Source organism: Hippopotamus amphibius, chromosome 4 (genome assembly GCF_030028045.1).
Source record: "Hippopotamus amphibius kiboko isolate mHipAmp2 chromosome 4, mHipAmp2.hap2, whole genome shotgun sequence".
Taxonomy (NCBI): domain Eukaryota; kingdom Metazoa; phylum Chordata; class Mammalia; order Artiodactyla; family Hippopotamidae; genus Hippopotamus; species Hippopotamus amphibius.
Window position 1 is genome coordinate 16,459,825 of NC_080189.1, and position 25,814 is coordinate 16,485,638.

Consider the following 25,814-nt stretch of genomic DNA (forward strand, 5'->3'; position numbering starts at 1 on the left):
CATTTCCTGGTGATTGCATGTGCCTTTTTCTCAGGGATGCCTCCTTAACTGTTAATTTTAATATATACTGAAGTTATTTTTCATCTTACTGTCTCTCTCCCAGTCTCTGCTAGGGAGGAACAGTGCTCAGTGTGGACAGGCTGTAAGTGTTGACAAGGCAGAGGTATGAACACATCGTTGCTGAGTGGAGAAAGTGTGATCTATGCTCTCTCTGTCTCTCCAACCCCTCCCCACATCTGTCCTAAGTGTGTCCTCCTTGCAGGTGACAGAGACTTCTCACTCCTCAGCTCCTCCTGGGAGCGGCGCCAGATACTTCATTTGGCTCCTCAGCCCGTTGTTTCCCCAAGCTGAGCTGGGGCGCCCATCTGGCCAGCAGGATTCTGCTTTAAGCACAGTGTGGTCTCCATCCTGTGGCTGCCTTTAAAAGGCCCTTTGTTTCCTGCCCCTGCCGCACGGCCAGGATGTGGTGCACACCTCGGGAGGGATGGAAATCCTCCATCACCCATAGCACTCACAGCCCCACAGAACCAGCTCTGCAAGCAAAACACCTTCAACCAACCCAAGTCTTGCCTGTCTTTATTTTACCTCAGCAAATACAGTGGGACTGGAATAATTAATCAAGTCAATTATAAATTGGATTTCGGGGAAAATTATTTTCCTTGGTGCATGTGAATCTAACCTTTCCTGTGTTTGAAGGAAGTTGCTTATAAAATGCAGCCTTAATAATTGCGAACTTTAGTTTTTAGCTTCGGTGCCCACTCATCCACTGCCCTTCTGACAGTTCTGAGTGATGTTCGTGTACCTTTTCATTAGAAAACTTGAAGCCAATTATTGAGTGTAAAATAATTCGTAATGTGAATGACTTTGCTCCCCGTACAGTAATAGTTCACAAAGCACCTGGGGTGTGTGTGTGTGTGTGTGTGTGTGTATGTTTAAGCATTTTATAAAGCAAGGGAGCATGTCTTTGCTTTATATTAGTCTCGTTTTAGTAAAACTGGAAACAGGTGAGGAATGCTGACTTTGGGACTCTCTGACTTGCTTTCTCTTGTTCTGCACCTGTTTGCAGCCTCCTTGCTGCCCTCCTGCCTCCTTTCCCAGGGCTATGCTGAGGTACCCGCTCTGCAGTAACTCAGAAATGCAGGGTGCCGTGCAGGCTCCCAGAGTGTCACTGAGTGATAGAGGTGCTTCTGTCTGTTGCTCTGTTGCCATCCCCAGGCCTGTGATCATGACAAAAGCCAGAGGCAAGCTGAGACCAGACTTGGCAAGATGCTGCCCTTTTCCCTGGATGAGCATTTCGTTCATTGCAGCAAGGGGTAGATGTTTGTTACAAACTCTGAAGTTTCCTAGAGGGCTCAGTAGAGTTCTGGAAGTCTAGGTCAAGTGTAAGGTGTAAGTGGGGCTGTAGGGAAGCAGAGCAGGACCACTGATGGAGAGTGAGAATTAGAAAAAACAAAAACAAATAACCATCCACTGGGGAGGATAAAGACCTTCTAATTCTAACCATTGTCTTTGGTCCCGTCTCCTGAGATCCTAGTTGTCAACTATTCGCCTCTTTCCTTCTTATTTTTAAATGCATTGATTGATTGATTGATTGATGGATGGATAATATATTAATTAGTTTTAAAACCAAAAAGTATAAAACGCTACACATTGAAATTCTCCCTCCTCTCCTATTCCACATCCACCCAGTCTCCTTCCTGCTCTGCCCAGGGAGCCTAGTTTCTTTCTCTTATATGTGTCCTTCCAGAGTTGCTTTAGGCATCCTTACACTCAAGCGAATGCAAGTATAGATTCTTAATTTGCCATTCACTTCTTCATCCATTTATCTCCTCTGTCACACCTTCCTTTCACTTCCTTTTATTCTACTCTCAATAATTCTTTGCTGGAGCTTTTTTTTTTTTGGGAGGAGAAAAGCCAGTGATCATTTGTTTTACTTATACCTGATGCCCTGAACAGATTCACACGTGTGCTTGTCTTTTTCCCATAGATGAATTGGAGAGTGAGAAATGGTACCTGTCTACAGACTTTCCATCAACAACCATCAAGACAGAGCCAATCACGGATGAGCCTCCCTCAGGACTTGTTCCCTCTGTCACTCTGACCATCACCGCCATCTCCACCCCTTTTGAAAAGGAGGAACCTCCTCTGGAAATGAACACTGGGGTATACTCATTTTTCCTCCATATAAACAGTTTGGATCAAAAGATACAGATCTTCATTCTCTAATAAGGCAATTAACCTTTTTGGAGCAAGTGGTTGTGAATGTTTAAAGATACATAAATATATATGTATGTATGTAAAAATGTATTTATGTATATATCAAGGATATATTCATCAGCGCTGATTATATTACTTCCTTTAAAGGCATTGTCCAGAAAAATGGGTAGCAAGTCTCATTTCATTTTTTCTATGATTGCTGTTACAAAATTTTAAAGATATCCACGGGGAAAAATTCTCCCTGGAGTTGATCTTTGAGCCAGTGGAAAGGGAGTGGTTATGATGATGATGTGACCCATGGCTTACTGTGCCGTGGCGATAGGGATGCTAGTTCCGCGTAATACTTTACTCTCCTAGTGCAGTGCTAAGTTGCCCTGACTTAATTCAGGGATCTCCCACCTACCAATTCCTATTGTATTACCCATGGAAAACATAAGAAATCGGGAGTTTCTTCCTTGCTCAGTTCCATGCTTGCAGCAAGTAGGATTTAGTTTTATTCTACCTTCTCTTTGGGTATTTCAATGTCTGGTGATGGGCCAGAGTGATACTTGTACATCTTCTTCAAGATACTGGAATCCAGTCCTAGCTTTCCTTAAATTCAAAGCCACGGGTTAAAACAATGACTCCACTGACATTCTTTAAGTCAGATCCTCTCTGAGCTAGACATAGTGGTCCACCTATTCAGGAAAAGGTAACACAGCAGCGGTGGGGCCACCAAAGCTTCGCTGCATACTCACTCCTGGCGCTCTTTACCTCCCATCTGTGTGGAAGATGCGGGATTGTGGACAGAGCACCTCTGCGCTACCCTCTAGAATTCCCTTCTCAATCAATAGCTACCTGGGTCTGTTTATCAGACTACGTTAGTCTCCTTGCTTCATAAGATTTTAGTTCTTTTCATTTTTAAGCATGTCACTAAGAAAGGCCATGGTTACGGTCTTGCTCCCCATGCATGGGCCAGATACCTTTCCTCCTTCCTGTACTCAGTGTTTCATGGTTAGATGTTGTCAGTTGTCAGGAACCTGGAGAGAATGGATGCAGCTGGGTTCACACAGTTCCTACAGCAGGACACCCTGCTGGAGGCCATCACCCTTAAAAATGTACCAGGCTATTTTGTGATAAAAGGCTTTTACAGCACCATAAAAACAATAGACAGAAAGCACTGATAAGGGAGCCCTGGATTTTTTTTTTTTTTTTTGGCTGTGTTGTGAGGCTTGCAGGATCTCAGTTCCCCAACCAGGAATTGAACCCGGGCCACAGCAGTGAAAGCACCAAGTCCTAACCACTGGACCACCAGGGAACTCCCAAGCCCTGGGTTCTTAATTTTAGAATTCTGAGGGTTGCATCACTTGTACTGCCAGGTTGGGCAATGAAGGAAAGGTTAAGGACTAAAACACCTCCCTGTCCAAGAAGCAGCCTGTGCTCAGCTGGGCCTCACCAGCCCCAGAGAAGCAGGGCTGCCCTTGGGGGAAGACACAGTCGACAAAGAGCTCCCCAGGTGTTCCTTCAGATTTGTTATTAATTTTTGAAAACTGTGTTTGAAATTCTTGCTTTAGGTTGATTCCTCGTGCCAGACTGTTATTCCTAAGATTAAGCTGGAGCCTCACGAAGTGGATCAGTTCCTAAACTTCTCTCCTAAGGAAGGTCTGTTTATGCTCTCCTTCGGGGTAACAGATGTGGGTGCACCGTCTAGGGACACGGGGAATGTGGGAGACAGGGCTGGGGTTGATTGTACCAAAGGCAGAGCTTGCTTTACGAAATAGCTCTGTTCTTGATTCTAAATACAGGCTTTGAAAGCTAAATTTTATTTTCCCACGTATATGTATACTTAATTTCCAACTAAATCTTTAACCTTTACTCCAAGCCAGGGTGACTTTTCAACATGTTTATAGACTGCTGTGACTTGGGTGCTGACGAGGGAACAAGGGAACCCCTGCCCTCAAGCCGTCCTGGAAATAAAACCTAGCTCCCTGCCCTGGAGCGATGATCAGGAGGCGCACATAGGCACAAATCCACAACGGCACCTGGCCTACTTACAACAGCTCTAGTTGAAACCCTTAGTGAAATGAATTCACGGTTTATCTGTCTGACCAATTCAGTGTTTTCAAATGTTGATTTCAGATGACAGTAGTTGCAAGGAGGCTCCTCTGTTCTGCATCCCTCTGGGCTTCTTGCCATCCATTTGGAATTAAGTAGTGTCATACGTGGGGGTACCACACTCTCACTTTCTTCTTTCTCTGTGTCAGTCTTTTTCTTGTCCCCATATGAAGCCCATAGTTAGGAATCCTGAACACAAACCCTTAAGTCTCCCGGAGTCTAGGAAGCTGTCTCTGCCATTTTTACTGAGATACTTTGCACAGATCCTGCTCTTAATTCTGCGCCTTCAGACATGTCCCCCCCTCCCTTTTTACTTATACTTTTGGCACAAGGTTAGAAGGACGGCTCCTCGGTGTCGACAACAAATAGGAAATTAGTATATGCACTGGTCATGGAAGGGTATCTGTGCTGCAGTGGGGACGTAATGTGCAGGTGTTACACAGGAACAGTGCTCACGGAAACAAAGGCTACCTTCATTCCACCAGAAAGATACTCAGGATTTGATCCGTGACCGTTTAATCAAGCTTGGCATTTACCTTTATCATCAGTAAAGAAAGGATTCCATTTTTAAAATTAGAAATACTGACTAAAATCCATATTGAGACAATATTTCTTTTCACTGAGTGATACACATTTTAGTGCGTTTCAGCTTTATGTATTGCTCCAAAGTAATTCCTTTCATTTTTGTGACACTGGTTACAACTATCAAATACATCTTGCTTCTTAAATCTAAGTTGCAATATGCTTCAGAAAATGTCATAACTGTACCAGTGAATCCCTTAGTGGGTTCAGAATCTGGGATCACTGGAGGAGAAAAGTTTCAAGGGTAAAGTAAATGGCTGTCCTTCCTCATTATCCTAGATAAACAGAGGGGAGGAAATTCAATATCCTTGAATGCAGTGGGGCTTCTGGGCAAAGTAGCTGGTTGTCCCCAGGCCTGTCGGTAGGTAACCCAAGAGCAACATTTCAAGTGATATTTAGAAATCTGATACTGCACCTGTGGCCAGGGCAGTAGATCTTAATAAGTAGGTAAGAGGAGATTCGAGTTTGCTTCACTTTTCCTGCCATGCCATTTGCATTCTTTTGTGGAGCTCCTTCTGCTTGGAAAGGAGAAAAGTATTAGAATAATTTGGACTGTGCCCAGTGAAAGGGACAAATGATCTCTAGTATTCTTGGCTAGTTCTCCAGACTAACAGCTCAGCATGGCAGACGACAGGAGCCCCTATTAGATTTGTCTGCTCCTGGGTTTTGTTTTGGTTTGGTTTTGGTTTGCTTGTTTGTTTGTTTACCATGGTTAAAGGATAAACATTATTAAAAGGTAAACTCTAAAAAAATTTAAAAATTTAAGAGCTTATTTGAGCAAAAATTAATTAGACTTTGCAGCGCCAAACCGGTTAGAAGGTTCCACCGACAGGAGCTGGGGGGAGACTTTTGTAAAGAAAAGGTGGAAGCAAAGTAAGGAAACTATTGATTGGCTATAACTTAAAGCCTGCTTGGCTGTTTGTGACTGGTTGTCCTTAGGTTTCAGTCTGGTAACCTTGAAGTGTTTACAGGCTTAGATTTTGGTTTGCCTACATAGGGCCGCCAGAGCCCTGGAGCCAGCCTAGTCGCCCGCTTCCTTACTTAACTCATCTGACACCACAGAGGGCCGTAGGGTCGTCATGGCATTGAGAAAACCTTGGTTAACACTCTCAGGCTTCTTTCTAGGTGAGCACACATTTAAGGCGCACACCTACCCTCTTTAGCTGCCTGGAAGTGTGGGCAGAAGAGTTGGCAATGGGGATGTATAGGATTGTTTTAGAATCTTCTTTAGCTTTAAGAGTGCCCATGGACTCTAAAAAACCCGGGAACTCTTCGGCAGAGAAGCATCTAGTGGAAAGCAGTATGTTAGAAAGAGAAAAGAGAGGGTTAGGGTAAGAGAGAGAGAGAGAAAAAAATGTGTGCTGTGAACGGGGTGGTGGCAAGGGGGGTGGCAGAGAGAGACATCACGTGTGGTTACCCTAGGATATTCAGGTGTTTCAGTGGGCGAGAGAGCGACTGGCGGCAGCTTGTCACCTCCAAAGGCAGCTGTGGGGGGTCCTTTTTCTTAGGTGAGTAGCTGTGTCTCAGAAAGGCTCTTCCCATTCACACCACATCAGGCAGGAGACGGAGTCCTTTCCACGGCCAAGCAAGTCCAGGTGTCTATGAGGCCCCCCAGGCTGCTTGTCCAGTTCAGAGCCACCGCACTCAGGGATGTGTTGTCCCAGGGGCCCCAGGAGGGGTGTGGAGTGAAAGGCTTACCCAAGGTCATGTTCTTTGGCTCCGTAACAGTGGCAGGCTGTCAAGGTATTTCAGCACAAAGTGAAGACGTGCAGGTCAGAGAAAGAGTGAGACCCCAGAGCTCGTTTGTCAGGTTGAACGCAGAGTGGATTCTTCCCTCGGGAACCCATCCCTGCTGCCCTGGAGATGCATGATTGGCACCGACTAAGGCTCAAAGGCCCCGGCAGAGTGTGTGGGTGTCTCCCTGAGGAGAGGTGAAGGATGCTTAGATGCTGGAGGACTTTGCGGGAGACACCCCCTCCCACAATTTATCTTGCAGTGCCTACCTGTCTATCCACAGATGGATGGGGTATTATCTGAGTCAAGAATGCCTGGCATCTGGCCTGTGGGTCCTACCGTACACATTCCTCCAGAAACAAATGAGCTTTTCTCAAACCCTCATGGGCTCCCTGCTTTTGCTATTAAAAAAAAAAAAAAAGAAAGAAAGAAAAGATCCTAATACCTTAACGTGGTTTACAAGTCAAACTGTGGAAACGATATGAAATGAACAGAGGAAAGTTATGCCAGCACTGTCCCTACCTCCGTAATTTCCCCTGCCCCCATTACATCATAACTTTATTAGTTTCTTATATATTTTCCAGAGTTTCTTTATGCAGAGACAAGCAAATAGGAGGCTGTGTTCTCTTTCTTTCCTTTTCCATAGAAAAGGAGGGCTACTTTATACACTGTTTTGCACCTTGATTTAGTCCCCTCCTCTATAGGCTGAGACCAGCACACAATAATGTCACATTTACTGAAACCCCCATTTACCAAAGTAAAACTCAAAAATCCAATCCAAAAATGTATCCAAAATAAAGCCCGAAAGTCAAGCCGAGAGCACTTGCTATGAGGTCCTATCAAGGGCTGCAGAGTTGGAACCCAATAATTCAACCTACCACATTTTTTGAAAGAAACACTCTGAAAATTTAGCCTTGATGATAGCACATCTTGGAGCCCTGTCCATATCCCTCTGCAGAGGTTCCTCATTCTTTCGTTTGGCTGTCCTGAGCGCCGGCTGTAGGAATGTTGAGATGTTTAACTGCCCCCAAGTGCTGCTTCGTTGCTCCCTGATGGATGCAATCCATTCTTCTCCCCTTAGCCTCCGTGGACCACCTGCACCTACCGCCCACCCCTCCCAGCAGCCACAGCAGCGACTCGGAGGGCAGCCTGAGCCCCAGCCCGCGCCTGCACCCCCTCGGCCTGCCGCAGACCCACAGCCCCGCCAGGGCCCCCGCGAGGGCCCCCTCGGCGCTCGCCAGCTCCCCGCTCCTCACTGCGCCTCACGTGAGCGTCCCCCGAGTCCCTGCAGCCGGGTCCCCCTCCTCTGTCCCTTGGGGCTTCGCCCAGCGTGGGTGCCATTCGCAGCCACTTGGCCTTTATTCCTGTAGGAAGTTTCAGGTCTGACTGCTGAAGCAGGGGAATGACAGTCCTAAAGAACATTTGCTAAGAACTGTCCATGATCTCCTCCTGCTAACACAGTCTCTTCCTTTCCTGTGCATGCTTCCGGTTTTTATTCCTGTGTGTATTTTTTATAGCTATAAACATGAGGGATAAAAATGTGTTGTTATTCCTCTCGAAATTATATCACAAATATTGACCATCAGTTTAGGCGGTCTTTATGACCTATGATAGGAAATCATTTACTTTTTAAAATAAGCAATCTTTGGTGAACTGAAAAGTTGCTCTGAGATTAAACACTTTAATGTCTAAAGCTCAAAAATATAGTTTAACCCTTTTTGTCTGTGGTACAACTCTTAACCCAGTGACTCGGGGTAGAAATCATGAGTCATCATTCATCCGTCACGTATATAAATTTTCCAAATAAAAGTTAGGAACAGATAACTAACTTCTCATTGTTCTGAAATCAATTGATTTCTAGGAGGATTTAAAAATTATAGTCAACCTTATTGAATTTGTAATATCACATAGAGCAAATCTGAATGAAATGAGATATTTACAAAATCTTAGAAGAATCATGTATTAATTCACATAATTTCGAAAATTTGAATTCAGTCTGTGTCAGAAACTCAGCAAGTTCTAGATCTGTGGCCACTTTCTTATATATCACTATTACCGAGGGCCACGGCATTAACTCCTTGCACTCCATCTTTACCTTCTCACCTCTAACCTTTCCCTCCTTTGATTACTGAAACAGAGTTCATCCCATGCATCTGTGGGTGCTACCACGACCAGTCCATTCCACACAATCATGGAGGAATTCCTCCCCATAGCATACCTGGGCTCAACATCCGTGTTGTGTTTCCCTATTATCTGTTGGCATCAAGCCCTCATGCCTCTGCTGGGTACCAGCACCCTCCTACGTGCCCAACCCGCTGCTCCGGCAAGAACTCCTCACCCCTTCCAGGCAGATTGGCTTCTTCAGTTACCTTTCACAATGCTGCCTTTTGTTGGAACACCCTCCTCTGTGTAAATCACCCCCTTTCTTTCAGGAGGCCCAGTGCAAGGCTTATTTGCTACCCTAAGCCTTCCCTTATCACACAGACTCACATAAGTGTTCTCTTTCTTCATATTTTTAATGCACTTTGAGTGAATATTAGAGTCTAGCATTTAATGGCTCTCATTCTTTCAAGTGCTTCAATTCAGTCTCGGTCTGGATCATTAGCTACTTAAGAGACAGGGTTTATTGTATTGTATTGTATTGTATTGTATTGTATTGTATTGTATTTATTGTCTGTGTTGGGTCTTTGTTGCTGTGTTTGGGCTTTCTCTAGTTGGGGTGAGCGGGATCTACTCTTCATTGTGGTGCACAGTCTTCTCGTGGTGGCTTCTCTTACTGTAGAGCATGGGCTCCAGGCACAATGGCTTCAGTAGTTGCAGCACACAGGCTCAGTAGTTTTGGCGCACGGTAGCTTAGTTGCTCTGCGGCATGTGGGATCTTCCCAGACCAGGGCTTGAACCTGTGCCCCCCTGCTCTGGCAGGAGGATTCTTAACCACTGTACCACCAGAGAAGTCCCCAGAGTTCATTTTGATGCTTCTGTGCATTTAACATGGAGCTGATATTGCAGTAGGTACTCCATTTATTTGACTAATTATAGACACATTGTCCTAATATGGGTGAAATGAGATGAGCGACAGTTCTCATCTCCACTGATGATGGACAGTCTGGGACTGTGCTGACCAGCCACTTACGTGGAACATGCCTGCAGGTGTGTCCCTGGGAGCCTTGGCCCCTTAGCTGGAAGTGGAGGTCAAGAAGTGGCTCCTAGTATATAGAGAGCATCTCGCAAAATGGCATTTTCAGGAGAACAATAAAACTTTCCACAAACAGAGCTCCAAGTGAATCCTTCATCACTCCAAGAACAGGAATCTCTAGGGATGTGGGAAAGGAATTCTATCTTTTAATTTACATGTTTTAGCCAGCGGGGTACTTTCTGGGAAATAATGCGCGGAGGTTTCTTTACGCATTCCCTGAAACTATAATCCTTGGGTTTTAACACTCACACAAGTGTCTTCTCTATTTTTGCTTCCACTCAAAGTGCCTGTTTCTCACTAAAACAGATGGGCATCCTTTTCCCTTAGCTGTTTGCAAGACATCATAACAGACCCTCCTCACCCCTCCGGAGGTGTGCCCAGCTTCTCCTCTTTGACCCTTTTCTGCTCCTTGGTCTGCACAGAAGCTGCAGGGATCAGGCCCCTTGGTCCTGACAGAGGAGGAGAAGAGGACTCTGATCGCCGAAGGCTATCCCATCCCCACCAAGTTGCCCCTGACAAAATCGGAGGAGAAGGCCCTGAAGAAAATCCGGAGAAAAATCAAGAATAAGGTGAGCCCTTCAGATCCAGCCACTTTTGTGAGCAGAGACCGTGAGCAGAACCGAGCCAGTGTGCCTCTCCTCCCTTCCTGGTGGCCAGTACCGGCCCATCCCCTGGTGGGGACCAAGGCTTGCCCCTGTCTTCCCTCAGACCTCCCTATCCATGTTCTGGTCAGTGGGCCTCCAGATTGGGTGTGCACGCTCTGTGATGCCCAAGATGACCCACTCAGGGGTGGGAAGAAAGTATTAGAACTCCCATTTACATTATGAAAAAACCTCAGCCTTTAAAGTGTCTGCTTTATGGTATACACAATATTTCGCTCTAATAGGCATGTATATAATTTATAAATAAGTAAAAATAAATATATTATGGGTGCTTGCTTAATTTTTTTTCTTGATAGGGGTTTTTGATAAAAAATTCTGCAGACCACTGTTGTATACCTGGGTCCAGCAGTCTCCTATTCCTAGGCTCCTGCAGTGGGAATCAGGAATGCAGAGGCCCTGGGGCATGGTTGGGGTGTGGGCAGAGCAGGAGGGAGGGGGCAAAGAGAGGAAGAAGGAAAAAGTTTAGAATTATAATTCCTTATCCACGTGCAGAACCACCAGGGGTTTTTATATGACTAACCCCAACTGGCTTACGTTATGTATTATAGCTGAGCCAACTAGATCCACAGACTTGCAATCATTTATCTAAGACCGTACGGATAGTTCATGACCTGCATGTTCTGGTCTGACTCCTGGACCGCTGTCCTTCTCACTGGGAGCCTAGTTTGTTGGAAAGTAGATGAGACCATCGCCCGGTTGAAACCAGGGAGGACAGAAAAGGTGATTAGTAGATGCACCAGCAGGTTCCACAACTGGAAAGTGGCCACAAAAGTGAGCAGGGCTTTTGTGGTTTCTGTGCTCACGGCCTCCTGTCATTCCTTTACCGGTTTATGGATGCAGCTGGAACATAATTCCTTTTTACCCCCTTCCGTTACAGATTTCTGCCCAGGAAAGTAGGAGGAAGAAGAAAGAATACATGGACAGCTTGGAGAAAAAGTAAGCCTCCTGCCAAACTGGTTGTGTGTATTGAGCAATTCAAGTAGAGGAATGTGAGGGTGAGGCCCCTGCTTTCCAGGAGACGGGGGTTCAGTTTCTTGGTCTGGCCACCAGCAAAGGCTGTTGGTTTATCAGCTGTGTTTTGCCTGCCACCTAGTGGTTTTTAGAAGGGAAAGCTTGTAAGTCTGGCAGGAAATAGAAAGGACAATCTTAGTAGGCATTTGTACCGCGCGGTTTCCCACCAAGGATCCTTAAGTCCTTGAAGGCTTCCTTTCAGATATGTACAAATGCTAACCTTCACGCACATTCCTGGACTCCTCAGAGGAGAGGCGCTGTTTCGGCAGAAAGGAGCAGGGCTAAGTAATCAGGTCCCTTGGCCACACTCCCTCGCACCCTAGAGAAAGCAACGGGATGAAGTAAGTAAGGCAGGTTGGTGTGCTTTATTTTCTGTCGCTGTAATTTGTGTGATAGGTGAGTGACTTTTCACAGAAACACTTGAAGGCACCTTTTGCTCTTCTGAATAGCCTGGAATATCAGGAGGGCTGTTAGAAAAACGTAAATTAAATACAGTTTTGTGTTAGCCCTAGAAAATCGTTCCCATCTGACAAACTGTATCGTTTTAAGATAGGGATGAGTCCCCGGACCTAGAAATGAATCTTTATGTGTATCTGGCTGGAGGAGTGGTTGGTGGATCCTGGCTGGGTCTTGAAGTTCCTACTGAAAGTCAGTGTTTCTACCTCCTGATTTAGGTGTTGGTGATAGAGTATTAAGCGGTCCCACTCTGTGTGTTATTGACTATAGGTATCCAGGGTCAGGATGTTTCGATGAAAATCTCTTTATTGCCTCTTTGAGGCATGCCTGCTCCAGCAGCTGGATTCCCTGTCTTGAGGTCCTGGGTTCTTGTCCTTCTCTCTCCCCTCTGCCCCAAGCCCCCTTGGCTTCCTGACAGTCCTTCAGGCCAGGAGTACAGCCAATAGCATCCAGACCCCGTAGTATAGAGGGAGAAGTGTGATGGACATTCAGAGCCATAGGGAAGAGTTGAGAGAAATCAAGGTTGGAACACACTAAAAGAAGTTTATATTTGTACCATCTCTATTTATTTTCCTTTATTGAGGCATTTGTTACTCAAATCTCTCTCTCTTTTTTCCTTTTGCCTCCTCACCCTTTTCCCCAACTCAGGTTGACCAAGCTCTCTCTCACCTCCCTAGAGAAGCTGCTTCCCTGTCTTTTTTCTTGGAACCCCACCTGCCTCCATCCTAGATCCTGGCTTAGTGTTTGCACCCCTGAGAAAACTAAGGTTGTTTTTTTTTTTCTCTCTCTCTTCTCTGTAGGGTGGAGTCTTGTTCAACTGAGAACTTGGAGCTTCGGAAGAAGGTGGAGGTTCTGGAGAACACCAACAGGTGAGGGTCCCTGGAGTGAGGCTGCCTGATGGAAGGTGGGGAAAGAGGGGCAGATCCAAAGCTAGAGCTGGGAGGAGAGGGGAGGAGATGCCGTTAAAAGAATAGTTGTGCCAGGATGCTCAGGACGGCCACGCTTCATCCACCTGTTCCTGCCGTGCATACACACACACACACACACACACATGCATGCATGTTCTTTACTTTTCCTAAAATACATGGGATTGATGAAGAGGCTGATTCTGACAAGGGCTGTGATGAGAGGGTTAAGGAGGGGGCTTGGAGGAGAATAAGGTCCATGAGTCTGATTCTCCTGAAAATGACATCAGACTTTAGAGGAGGACAAGGAAGGCCTGGCCACTTAGTTATCACCCAATTTGAGTAATGAATGATGTTTGTCAGTAAAAAAAAAAATGGAGAGGAAACCAAGTTTGTTTTTTTAATGATTGTTTTTAAGTTAATTAATTAATTTTAAGCCCATTTTGAAAAATAACTATAGGACAGTTCATCTACTACCTCCTGTGCCAGGTATTGTTTGCAGCACTTTATAGATATTAATCGATTTACCCTTTTAATGGCCCAGTGGCTGGTCCTATCACTGTCCCCATTATATAAAGGAGGTCCTGAGACTTAGAAAGGTTAGGTGATTTGTCCAAGGTCACATAGCAAATGCTAGAGCTGCATTTGAAGGCAGGCAATCTGGTCCTGGACCCTCGATGTAGGAGAAGCATACTGAGCTTTCCCCGGGGTCACACACAAGAGAGAGAGGTTAAGGTATAGGGCTGAGAAATGGCGCTGGGGAGTTTCATCATGTGTGTGAGTGTGTGTGTGTGTGTTTGTGTGTGTGTATGTGCACGCACATGGAACCTGCCTATGCTTTGAAAATTAAAGTGTTCATTAGTCAACGGATCCTGTTGCCCTTAGTTGTTATAGATCTGACAACGTAAGCAGAGAAAAGTTGGCTTTTCGGTAAGCAAAATTTTAACTCATCATTTTAAGGCTTAGCACTAATGCCTAGGAACAATTTTGCAGATGTCAAGGGATCAGGGGAAATCTATTTGCATGTCTTTGGATAATAACATGAAATTTGGCTCCCATTTCCTAAATCTTCATGGTCTGTTGCTCAAACAGCAGGCTAATTGAGTCATAAGTTAAAAATACCATCAGTAGGAAAAGTGGGCATTGTGGTCCCACTGGGTCTCCCTCAGCGTTTCTGGGAACGTGTGCTCATGTAGCAGGTTAAGGACAGTCACCTCTAGTGCTCTGCAGACAAACAACAGAAGTAAGTAAATGGCACCAGCTCCGTGTGGTATCACCTTCATCCCCCGAGGCAAAGGAACTGGTTTCCAGAACCACTTCAGGGTTCTGGTTTCATGGTTGCCTTTGGCCATTAGTCTCCTGAGGCTTCATCCCTTCTTATCTCCACCTTCACTTCTGCCAGGATGGTTCTCTGGGTCCTGAACCCCCACCAGAGTCTGTAACCATCTTGTTGGCATCCTGAGCCAGTGGTGTTCCCACCACCATTCTAGCACTTGCTGCTTCAGAAGCCCAGTGTTCATGGGTGGGACAAACCCAGCCCAGGAATTGGTGAAAAAAAATCCATCCAAGATAACCTTGGAATTTGGTCCAGGTTGGATCTTGTCTGGGGGGTTCTGGGTGTCATGTCTCCCTGTGGCCACACGGGGGCAGCAGAGGCGCAAAGAGCACTGGTTGGGTGTGAAGAGGACTCCCTGCCTCCTTTCCTGGGGAAGGGCCTCTCCTCCCTTCTCCAGGCTGACACTGCTGTATCGTGTTTTTCAAACTTAAAAAAGAAAAAACCCCACACGTGTAGTATATGCCCATGGTAGAAAAAAATGAGAAAATACAGTTAAAAAAGAAAAAAAAAATCCATCTTTTCACCCAGAGAGATGTTTACACTTTGGAATATTTTATATGTATGTATGTATATTGTACAACCTCTTCTGTTAAGAACCTTTTCCACTTGACAAAAAAACACTGGGTATATATTTTCATATCAGTAAATATATTTCTACAGAATCCTCTGTCTTTCAGATTTTGATAAAGATCTGTCACCTGAGGAGCATGAAGTGCATCTGATTCTATGTAACAACAATCCGTGTTTTGCCAACTGTTTTTATCTTTTAAAATAATGGCCGCGGCTATTTTAACATGGTGTCGGTTATTATACAGTATGCTTTATGGGAACTTGTGTGTATTTGAGCTTGGGGTCAGCGTATCTGGCGTTCTTCCCTGAGAGCCAATGGTGCTTTTCCTTCTGTCTTTTTCACTGACTGTGGAAGCTTTTCCTGCCATCCAGCCTGCTGGAACCTCAGCTGAGAAAGCAGTCTATCTCGTGCTAGTGGTGCTCTGCTCTGTCCCTTGACTGTCAGAAGTCTCCACTGTGGCTCCCCCAGAGGCCCTGTGTCATCTCCTCCTTCTTCCAAACTTACCTCTCCTGGGAGACAACCCTTTATGGTGGAAATGGTTAGTGACTGATTAATCGGTAATCTCCCCACAGGTAGCCTGATGAGGGAGCACCTACGGTCCTAATCTCTCTGTCCAGCAGCTTTTCATATGTTTTGGTTTGAGACGTCAGGGAATAAAAGCAGAGCTGCTCTAGTTCACACAGGGAAGGGCATTCCTTGCCCCCTACATCCTCTTCTCCCTTCTCCTTCTGTTCCTGCCAAGGGCCTCCCCTTGCCCAGAGGACACCACACTAGCTAGAGTGACTGTAACGTGAACCGTGGCAATCTCCTGCCCCAAACCAGTCAGGAGGAGTTGATGTTTGGGGCCTGTGATAAGGGGAGACTTTCGGGCACTGTATGCATCACACGGTGTGAGTGGACCCAGTGTTTGAACTAAGTACAGGGTGGGGCTCAGTGAACACACACCTGTGTTTATGTCTCGTTCATGCTTCTTGTATTATCGTTCTTTGGTGGTAGCTAGGCAGAGGTAGAGATGGCTGTGAGAAGTGGACAGGATCTTGGGTCACCAGAGGTGGCGTGGGAGACCTTGGGTGCCACTGTTTCATTTGGCATGATGTGGCAGGAAAGACAAGCAGGCCCCAAAATAAAGAAAAATTACACCTCTTTACGTTTTACCACTTCTGTGCTCCAGCCCACAAGGGACCTTCTATCTATTCAGATGAGAGCGAGGGCTCAGATTCCAAATCCATCCTCAATTTTTTCAGTTAGTACTGGCCTCAGCAGCAGCCACTTAGCATACTGTTGGGTTCCAGGCAAGAAAGGCTCTTTTACCTGAGCTCAGGAAGCTGGAAGAGGATGGGGACAGGAGAGGAGACTTCTGCAGCCTTACCCGAGGAGCCTCAGAGCAGCCGAAGCAGTGGAAAGGCCCCTTCACACTTCTTTGCTAAGGCGATCCGCTAATCGCGTGCCACCAGGAAATGTGTGAGCTGAGAGCAAGACGGTTTCCCAGGGGGCCCTTCTTCCTGTGCTCAATCAGGAAATACATCTGCGCTTACAAAGTCCAGGCGAGGCCGCATGTGGTGCCGGAGGGTCCTTCTGGCCTTCCTTGCGTATCATTCGTCTCTAAGCTGCATGTCTCTTTCCCGAGAGACCCTGTCTTTCCCCCACTTTATAGCCTTTTCTTCTGCTCAAGTGATGCACGTATACTGCCAGCCCATTCGTTTTAGGTATTTTTGGCTCAGTTTGCTCCATTCATTTCTTTTTTTTCTTTTTCTTTTTCTTTCGTTTTTTGCATTAATAGCATTTATTTATTTTTTAAGAACTTTTATTGAGATACAATTGACATATTGAGATAAACTGCATATATTTAAAGTGTACAATTTGATATTTTTTTTCATATTACTAATGTATATATGGCAATCCCAAGCTCCATCCATTCATTTCTAATTTTGCCCTCGAATGTCTGTAGGGCTGTGAGCCACAGTCCCTCTCCTCCGACCCTGATTTGTAGCCTCATAGGAGCTTAGACTTGAAATGCACTTTAGAGATCGTCTCATTTAACTGCTAATCACTGCTAAGCGGAAGCTGAGGGCTGATGAGGTGAAACTCACCCAAACATTTAGAGGTAGGACGGGAACTAGAACTCAGCCACTTACTTTTTCGACTGGTCCTTAGCTGGTCTCGTTTGCCGCTGTTGTGCTCTCTCTTCAAGGACTGCTGCCTTTCCCAGTACGGGGCCAACCGTAGATCCGAACAAGAGGGCCCAGCTTGGGATCTGTGTTTTAGGGGGCCCTGCTCAGGCCTTCCCCTAGCCACACCCCTCCCTATGGGATGAGGAGTCAGCAGAACCAAGGCAATGTGTCTGTCTGGAGCTCTAACTCGGCCTTGGAGGGAGCTCGAGGGAGCAGGTGTTGGGGGTACCCACGGGCAGTGGTTGCCTGGCTTGGGGTGGGTGGGGTGAGGAGAAACCTTAGGACATATGATATGGGATGTGGGCCTCATTGGCACCCTTTCCCTGGACCTCACAGAAGTAAAGGATGTGCTTGTCCTGGCGAGTGTCTGTGTTGTTATCAGAAACAAGAATTCCTTAGTTTCCCTCTGACTTTCCTCTTCGCTGTAGTCCTCCTCTCTGTCTACCTCTACTTTTCTCGTTCTTTAACATCTACATACCGTTCCTGATGGAGGTCTTCCCGGCCAAGCCCACGGGCCTTTGGCTGTGTTCTGCCTCTCCTCATTTGTTTGTTTAGCCGCACAGCCGCGTCCATTTGCACCAGTTGTGTCTCTCTCCCTCTGCACTATTGTGGTCTTCCATGTGTGTGGTCTTCCACATGTGAAGTCTTCTCTTCCCTTCGACCGATCGTGACTGGCTGGTCCCACTCCCCTGCTGTGCAGAGAAGCCGTTAGAGTGCTGATGAGTGACCCAGGTCCAGGAATGACCCTCTGTAGGTCATTATCTTGGTTTAAATCACTTTTCGTTTCTCCATTATCTCTAACTTCTGGTGGTGTGAAGAGTATAAGCTTTCTTTTCAGTTGAAAACATTACAGACTTCAAGGGTTTCTTGGATACTAGACTGAGTTCCCAGGGAGTTTAGAAAGGCATTTTAGTATGAATTTATGGTAAAGTTAGACATTCCTCAGCCCCAGAAAACATTCTAGAACTATCTTTTTTGTGTGTTCCTGGGCAGGTAGGTGATAGAATATTTCAGAAGTGCCCTCTGGTCCCTGAAAAATAAGCCTCCTTGTAATGTGGCAATTACACAGCAAGAGAAAGGAGACTTGAGTGGGGGCTACTCTTCATTGCAGTGCACAGGCTTCTTATTGCGATGGCTTCTCAGCTGAGGCACAGGAGCCCTAGAGCGTGCGGGCTTCAGTGGTTGTGGCACGTGGACTCAGTAGTTGTGGTGCATGGCCTTAATTGCTCCACGGCATGTGGGAATCTTCTCGGACCAGGGCTTGAACCCATGTTCCCTGCATTGGCAGGTGGATTCTTAACCATTGTGCCACCAGGGAAGTCCCGACAATTTGTATTTTTAAATATTTAGCCCCACGAACAACCCTCAAAACTTAAGTAAAAGATCATAAATCAGTGAGTATTTATTCAAAGTGTAGGATTTCAGCAGAATGTGATTATCTTTTGTATAAGAGTTTGCACTTTAGTATTTAAAAGTCTTTGAGGTAGTTCACAAGTCTCCTTAAATATTGTTAGGCAATGGTTTGCATTATTACTCACATCATATCATACCGCCTCCCCACCGTCCACCTGAGGACTTTGAGGTAGTGTTTCAGCTTTTTAACACCTCCCTGCTAACACTCGGATCTTTGACACTGATTCTAGAAGACTGGGGTGGGTGGGGAGGGACTTGGGGGGATTTTGCTTCTGAAGGACATGGATGCCCGCTTCTTCCATCATGAAGTGACCTAATGTTCACTCATACCATGTTTTTGCATGTGTGCTCTAGGTAAATAGCACTTAGACTTTTTTTTTTCTTTTTTTGTCTATGTTGGATCTTCATTACTGCACACGGGCTTTCTCTGGTTGCAGAGAGCAGGGGCTACTCTTCGTTGCTGTGCATGGGCTTTTCATTGTGGTGGCTTCTTTTGTTGTGATGCATGGGCTTAGTTGCTCCGCAGCATGTGGGATCTTCCCAGACCAGGGATCGAACCCGTATCCCCTACATTGGCAGGCGGATTCTTAACCACTGCCCCACCAAGGAAGTCCCAGCACTTAGACTTTTTTGATTACATCATTTTACATATGTAGCAACGCAGACATACCACATGTACGTTTACATCATATATATAACTAATATAAATGTTTTCACAAATGAATACTTATTTATTATGTGTGTTGCCCTCAAATATTGTGTTCTATTTGATTATGTTTCATTGAAAAATATACCAGTCACACCCCAATTGTTTTCACAACCCACAAATGGTTCATGATTTGGAATTTAGAACTTACTGCTCTAAGTAGTTCCATAAGGATGTAAAAAAAAATTTCCTTCATCCCTGTGGGAGGCTGATTTGCCCAGAGAGTGGTTTACTTACACACACAAATGTGTGCACACACACATAGCCGAGCTACTTGCATTTCTGAGTAAGGTGTGTTACAGGATTTGATGGAAAGCGTGTTTATAGAGAGGACCTGATTTGAAGCTCTTGTCACAGCAGGTAATTGGGAACCACCAGTTTACTCTTCTCCTTGCGTTCTAGTTCCTGACTCCAGTAGGAAATTAGGTACTAGAATGTTCAAAGTATAAGATGCAGTAACTGTATCACTAGCTCGTTCTTTCTTGCTCCCCCCACCCACCTCTGCTGTTTCTCTTAAATAACGGAAACAGAAGAAAACAGAATTAAACCAAATACAAGAAAACACATGAGGCTGTTGATGCATTTCCCAGTTTTTGTAAGATTGTGTCTCACCCTCTCGGCTACTTTTGAATGTTTTGCCCAATTTCCTTTGATACGCCTCCCAAGATACAGGGTGATGCTTTATTTTGGGCAAGGCTGGCAGCTGCCTTCGACTGCTCTTTTACTAGGAGCTGTGTGAGGACAGCCGTAAAGTTTATTTTTACATCTCAGCACAGGACAAAATTCACATTTTCAATCGAGTGTTGGACACTCTGATTTAACAAATTGTGAAAAATCCCTTGGCCCAGATCAACGTCTCTCTAAATTAAGACCTTGCTCCCGGAAGCCCAAGAATTCATTAAGCCATAATTAGCCATGATCACTGATGATTTAAAATACAGTAATAAAGGAGAAGTTTATACTGTGCTCTGAATGCACTGTTGGAAAGAGAGTTGGTCCTATGATTGACTTTTTATAGCTTTAGTTTTAAAATAATTCTTCCATTTCATCTGATGGCTGCCTTTTCTCCAGCCAGCCCTTTCTGCAGGCAGGGTAACAGCTGTCATCCAAGCTCGCAGCGCTGCAGGCCATGGCATCTGTCCCAGTGGCATCAGGGAAAGTACCACGTCATCTCAGACCAACATATCAGTTGTGAGGTCCCAGGCTTTCCCGTAAAGAGACTCATCTGTCATCAGTGGAAAGAGCAAGCACTTTGCAAAGGTGTATTTGTTTCAGCAAACCCAGAGTACCCCAGAAGGGGATTCTCTCATTATTCTGTTAGCTGGTGAGGTCAAGGGAGTTAACTTTGACTAGGTGCCTAAACTCAGGACTTAAGTAATGTGATTAAAAGCACACAGCCATGGTACTGAGATCTAATTCAGGTTTCTTTTCCTGGGAGCTTATCGCCCTGTTCTGCTAAATATTACCGACTTAATAATCCCAAAGCCATCTTGTCAGCTCTTTTGGTGTCCAGTGGAGGGACAGGTCTTATAGTTTCCATTTTCCTAAACAAAGCTCAGGTTTGACTTCCTAATACTTGACATAGGCTAAGGAACACCTATTATTCTTTTATTCATCACTTGCATTTTATCTTGGCATATCCAGAGATTTGCCAGGAAATGTTTATTTTACCCTATTGCTTTTATTTGTATAAGTACCATGGAAACTTAGTGTGTATCTCACTGCCATCAGATTCATTGTGGCCCTTCTGTCCGCAGTTTGGTCACCGTCTGCAGTGTGGTCACTGTAATCTTTTCTTATTTAACAGTGGACATTTGTTGTACTGTTGTCAATATAATGGGTTTTTTTTTGTTTTTTTGTTTTTTGTTTGTTTGTTTGTTTGTTTTCTCTTTGCCACACCGCAAGGCTTGCAGGATCTTAGTTCCCAGGCCAGGGATCGAACCCGGCCCTCAGCAGTAAAAGTGCCGAGTCCTAACCACTGGACCACCAGGGAATTCCCTCAATATGATGTTAATGTCACTGGATTTAAGAAAAATCTACTTAACTAAGAAGTCTTTTGATCATTAATTTCATTCGATTATAGGTTCGGGTACCATGCTGTGCTGAATTGGAAAGTACATGAGCTATGGAGTCAGGTTTGGGTTTACACCTTAGGACTTCTAGTTACTGATTACATGTCTTTGAGACATTTACATAGTATCTCAGCGTATGAAGTTCTAGCACTCGGCCAGTGGACACTCAATCAATGAAAATTTTCTTTCCCTACGACAAAAGTTAGTGTTTCTGTTGCATGAGTGTCTATGAATTTCCCAAACTTTATCACATCATGGAAATCTATTTAGAGTTTGGGGATGATGAGATAACCTGCTTTCCTTGGGTGAAATCCCTCTGTTGCTGATGGATGGGGCTTCAGACTGTCATCATTCCCGTGAGCTCACCTTCGCTGATCCGAGTAGGAGAAGCAGTGGCAAACAGCACGTTATAAATCACTGCTGCTTTCCACCAAAATTTAAAACTGTAAGATCTATTTTAAACTACGTGTTTGCTCATCTTAAAAGAGTTGGATTATAAACTGTTAGAAATCAGGGACCATTAAACAACCATTTTCATTTGCAGTGGATTCAGAATATAGTTATCCTTGAGTTTGGAAAGGATATGTCGATGACAGCCAAGTAAAGCACCACACAGCTAGTGAAGATACAACCCTCCCTGCTCACCCAGCCACACTTAGATGGTCCTTCTTCCAAACTGATAGCACTTCACACCTATAGCTGGGGAGTCCCAACTTGAACCTGAGGCATTACACCATTGGTGTTTGGGTGTGTCTGGTCTGTTAGAGGTCCATTTTCAGAATGAACTGTGGAGCCTCCTGGGAGACTCTTCATCCTAGGGAAGGGGTCCCAGGCCTCATGATTTCAATCAGAAATTGCAAGGGAGGAGTAATTCTGAGTATTGTGTGGAGTTGGTTTTTTCAGTGGTTCATGCTCTGAAGACTGAACAAGGGGCAGGGAATGGACGGGGGGAGGTACGGAAGATTGTGGGTAAATTGAGACTGTTGGCAAAAAAAGGAAATGGCGATCTTGCTTTAAAAACACCTTAAGACTTCGGAGCAAAAGTATATGGCTTCGGTAACATCTGGAAATCTGCTGTCTCATGGAAGCCTGGATGGAGGAAGCCCCCCCTACCATGCACAGAGCACAGCTGAGCTTCAGCACCTTGGGGCTGTCAGTGCAGGCAGCAGAATGCCCCTCGGGAGTTGAGGTGCCCATCAGAAGTGTCAGTCGGCATTACACACGTGGCTCTTCAGCAGGCCACCAAGGGAACAGCGAGGCCCCTTTCTGTAGCGCAGCTGGTAACAAAGACCCTGTTGACTGGCACCACGGGAGGAGGCCAGAATACAATAGAGAAGGTTTGTGCCACACGGTCAAACACGGGTCTTATCTGTGGCTCACCTGTGTATCTGCCCCAGGATTTTCAGAAATACAGCAGGGAGAACCCAGAGAGGGCTCTGGGGCTGGCATTACAGGAAGTTGTCGATAACAATGTGTGCCACTGCCCGCGAGATCTCAGCGCTGCCAGAAGGAACGCTCACCTGGGAAGTGGGTGTGTCACAGGTCACTCAGCTCTTAGCTTTGAAAAGGCAGCCATGCAAGCTGGTAAGAATGGGGTGCTTTTGGGAGGTCCTGGGAGAAGAGAGAAGGTGCGATGAGGGAAAAAACTTGCTGCATCATATGACCATTAGCTGCAACCTTCTAATTTTTTCCCCCATCTTTATTGAAGTATAACTGACAAGTAAAATTGTGAGATATTTAAAGTGTACAACATGATGATTTGGTACACGTATACGTTGTGAAAGGAGTCCTCACATCGCATTAATGATCACATCCATCGCCTCACCTATTTACCTTTTGTAATTTTTATTTTTTGGTGAACACATTTTTTTAAGAGCTTTTATTGAGATATAATTGACATACAATAAACTGTATATATTTAGAGTGTACAATTTATTTTTTTTCTTATTAGTAATGTGTATAGGGCAATCCCAGTCTCCCAGTTCATCCCACCCCAACCCCCACCTCTGCTTTCCCCACTTGGTGTCCATATGTTTGTTGGTGAACACATTTAAGTTCTACTCTCTTAGCAAATTTCAGTTATATGATACCTGTGGACACCATATTTTACATCACCTGAGGTCCCCAGACTTTATTCATCTTATAGCTGAAAGTTTGTACCCTTTTACTAAGTTCTCCCTATTCCCCCACCCCCAGCTCCTGGCAATCACTTTTCTACTATTTCTGTGAGTTCAACTTTTTTTTTAAAAGATTCCATGTGTAAGTGATACCACGTGATACTTATCTTTCTTTGTCTGGCTTATTTCACTTTGCATAATGCCCTCCAGGTTCATCCATGTTGTCACAAATGACACAATTTCCTAAAGTAGAATTTAAAGTAATCACACTATCAGTATTTCTCAGCCTTGTGTAACGCACAGAACTCTTTTAAAGAACATGTTGCTTGAATGTATAGAAACATAAACCAGTCTATACTACTTGTGATTATACTTCTAGATAACGCTAAAACAAGAAAACAACAAGTACTAAAAAGACCTTCGTATTAATAGAATTTAAAGATATTAAATAATGGGATGAATGATTTTGTTTTGCTTAAATTAAAACCTCTGTACAAGGTAAAAATATGGTGTGGATGGGACCACATGGGGTTATTGGGTTCAGAAAGCCTTCGCTGTACGTGCTGTGGGTTCCAATTCTGCCTCCACTCTTATCCATTGAACTGCTAAAAGCAATATCATTCTTACCACCAGCCTCTCCCCAGTTGGCTTAAACCTGAGAGAACTTGTTTCATTGGTACTGGTCACCGGGGAAGCTGCAAACTTGGGAAAACCTGCTTGTCCTTCTAGCACTTGAAAGCTGTTCAGGAGGTGGGCTGTGGTAGGAGGCAAGGTCTCTGCCAAAGCCCAGAATTCTGCAAATGAGTGATTTGCTGATGTTTTCCAATGAACTTGTCTGGCTTTCTGATGTTCCATCAGCATGAATTTTCTGAAAATCTTTGAGACCCAAGAAAAAGCATCTGCTTGTAAAATCTCTCCACTTTGCTGAGTGCACTGGGCTTGGAGAAGATGGATGGAGATGAGGAGCAGCCTTTATGCTTCTCACACAGAATTCATCCCCAAGGCTCTAATTCAGGATTGTGTGCTGTGAGATCCTTTTCTATGGTGGTGCTGTTCAGAATTTGCAAAGAATTTCACCATCTGCTCCTTCTGTGACCTGATGTCACACAGAGCAGAACATGCTATTCTCATCCTCAAACCCTTCCCTCTTAAGGGTGTGCACAGTTGTCCAATTTTAGGGGTAGAACAACTCTATTTTGCTCCTGCTCTCTGTCTTTTCCTGGAGAAACATCGGAGTCTGCATCAGAGGATGGCTTGTGAGATCCTGGTTCTGAAGTCATGTCCAGCTGAGCAGACTTCTTTGCTCCTTCATGTTTGGGCTTTTATTTCTGCCTGTGGAGGTGCCATGAGCCTCCAAGGACCACAGGTTGGAGGTGCTCATGGCTCTTTGCCTCCCTGCCATTCTTGTTTTCGTCTCTGTCTCTCTCCCTCTCTTCAGATCTGCCGTCTGAGCACCTGCTGCTCAGTGATGCTTCCTGTCACAGCCACCGCCTCTGGCCACCCCCTCCCCCCACTTGTTCTCTGCTGGGCATCTTCTTCTCCATGATTTTCTCCTTTCTTGCATCTTCTTCAGTGTTTCTCTTCTCTTGGGTGAATGAGTTCTCCTTGTGTCACCATCACCAGCCAATTTTTACTTATTTTTTTTCTCAATGGCTGACAAACAAATCCAGGGATTATCAGCGATTACTTGGGGGCACTGAAGTCACTGTTACTCAGAACAGCACAGAATGGACAAGCTGCTTACGTGGGCAGCTTCTGAGCCCCTTAAGCTCTGCGACTCTGGTGCTGGAAGACAGTGGTGTCTGTGTCTTCACGAGAGGAACTGTTTCCTTGGTACTGTGTTCAAATTCAGACACAAAGCCACAGCAACTTCCCTGGAGCCCGAGGCAGAGATCACTCACAAGCATTCTCTTGTCTCTCAGACGCCCTTCATGGTTTCAATGTGTTGTGTTTGTAGAACTCTCCTGCAGCAGCTGCAGAAGCTTCAGACTTTGGTGATGGGCAAAGTTTCTCGCACCTGCAAGCTGGCTGGCACACAGACTGGCACCTGCCTCATGGTGAGTTTCCTGAAGGGACAGCATGAACACTGCTTCTGCCCACTCCCCAAGCTCCAGTCTCTCCCCAGCTTGCCACGTCCAAGTGCTGGTGGGGGCAGTGGGTGGAGGAACCACACAGCTCACTCAAGGCTGTTTCTCTGCTATGATGTGACAGTGATTGACTGGGTGTGGTCTGCTGGCCTGAGGGAGGGGAGTCATCTTCCTGGACCTCCCAGGTGTTGCAGGTCTAAAGGTTTGCTCGGTGGATCTTGGAACTGACGGCTCCCTACATTCTCTCCTCATCCTGCAGGTCGTTGTGTTATGCTTTGCCGTTGCATTTGGCAGCTTCTTTCAGGGCTATGGGCCCTACCCTTCTGCCACCAAGATGGCCCTGCCCAGCCAGCATTCCCTGCAGGAGCCCTACACAGCCTCCGTTGGTAAGACAGCACTCAGCAATGTGGGGGGTGTCTTGTTTCTTTTCTCTTTCATTTCTCAAAGCTTAGCTTTCTGAAAGAAGTCTTATGTGAAAGTCTAA

General features: G+C 45.4%; 1 protein-coding gene and 1 non-coding gene across 2 annotated transcripts in view; one reads left to right on the top strand and one right to left on the bottom strand.

Annotated features, from left to right (window-relative positions):
* Window positions 1-25,814, top strand: part of CREB3L2 (cAMP responsive element binding protein 3 like 2) — a 111,883-nt gene that overhangs the window by 80,645 nt on the left and 5,424 nt on the right. The window contains exons 3-10 of the mRNA XM_057733076.1: window positions 1,988-2,163; window positions 3,771-3,858; window positions 7,709-7,893; window positions 10,246-10,392; window positions 11,363-11,421; window positions 12,753-12,821; window positions 25,201-25,300; window positions 25,590-25,716. Of these exons, the coding sequence (XP_057589059.1) occupies window positions 1,988-2,163; window positions 3,771-3,858; window positions 7,709-7,893; window positions 10,246-10,392; window positions 11,363-11,421; window positions 12,753-12,821; window positions 25,201-25,300; window positions 25,590-25,716 (951 nt within the window). The remainder of the gene's footprint in view (window positions 1-1,987; window positions 2,164-3,770; window positions 3,859-7,708; window positions 7,894-10,245; window positions 10,393-11,362; window positions 11,422-12,752; window positions 12,822-25,200; window positions 25,301-25,589; window positions 25,717-25,814) is intronic.
* On the bottom strand, window positions 20,976-21,047 carry TRNAK-UUU (transfer RNA lysine (anticodon UUU)). Its single transcript has one exon. It is a non-coding gene; the product is annotated as a tRNA-Lys (tRNA).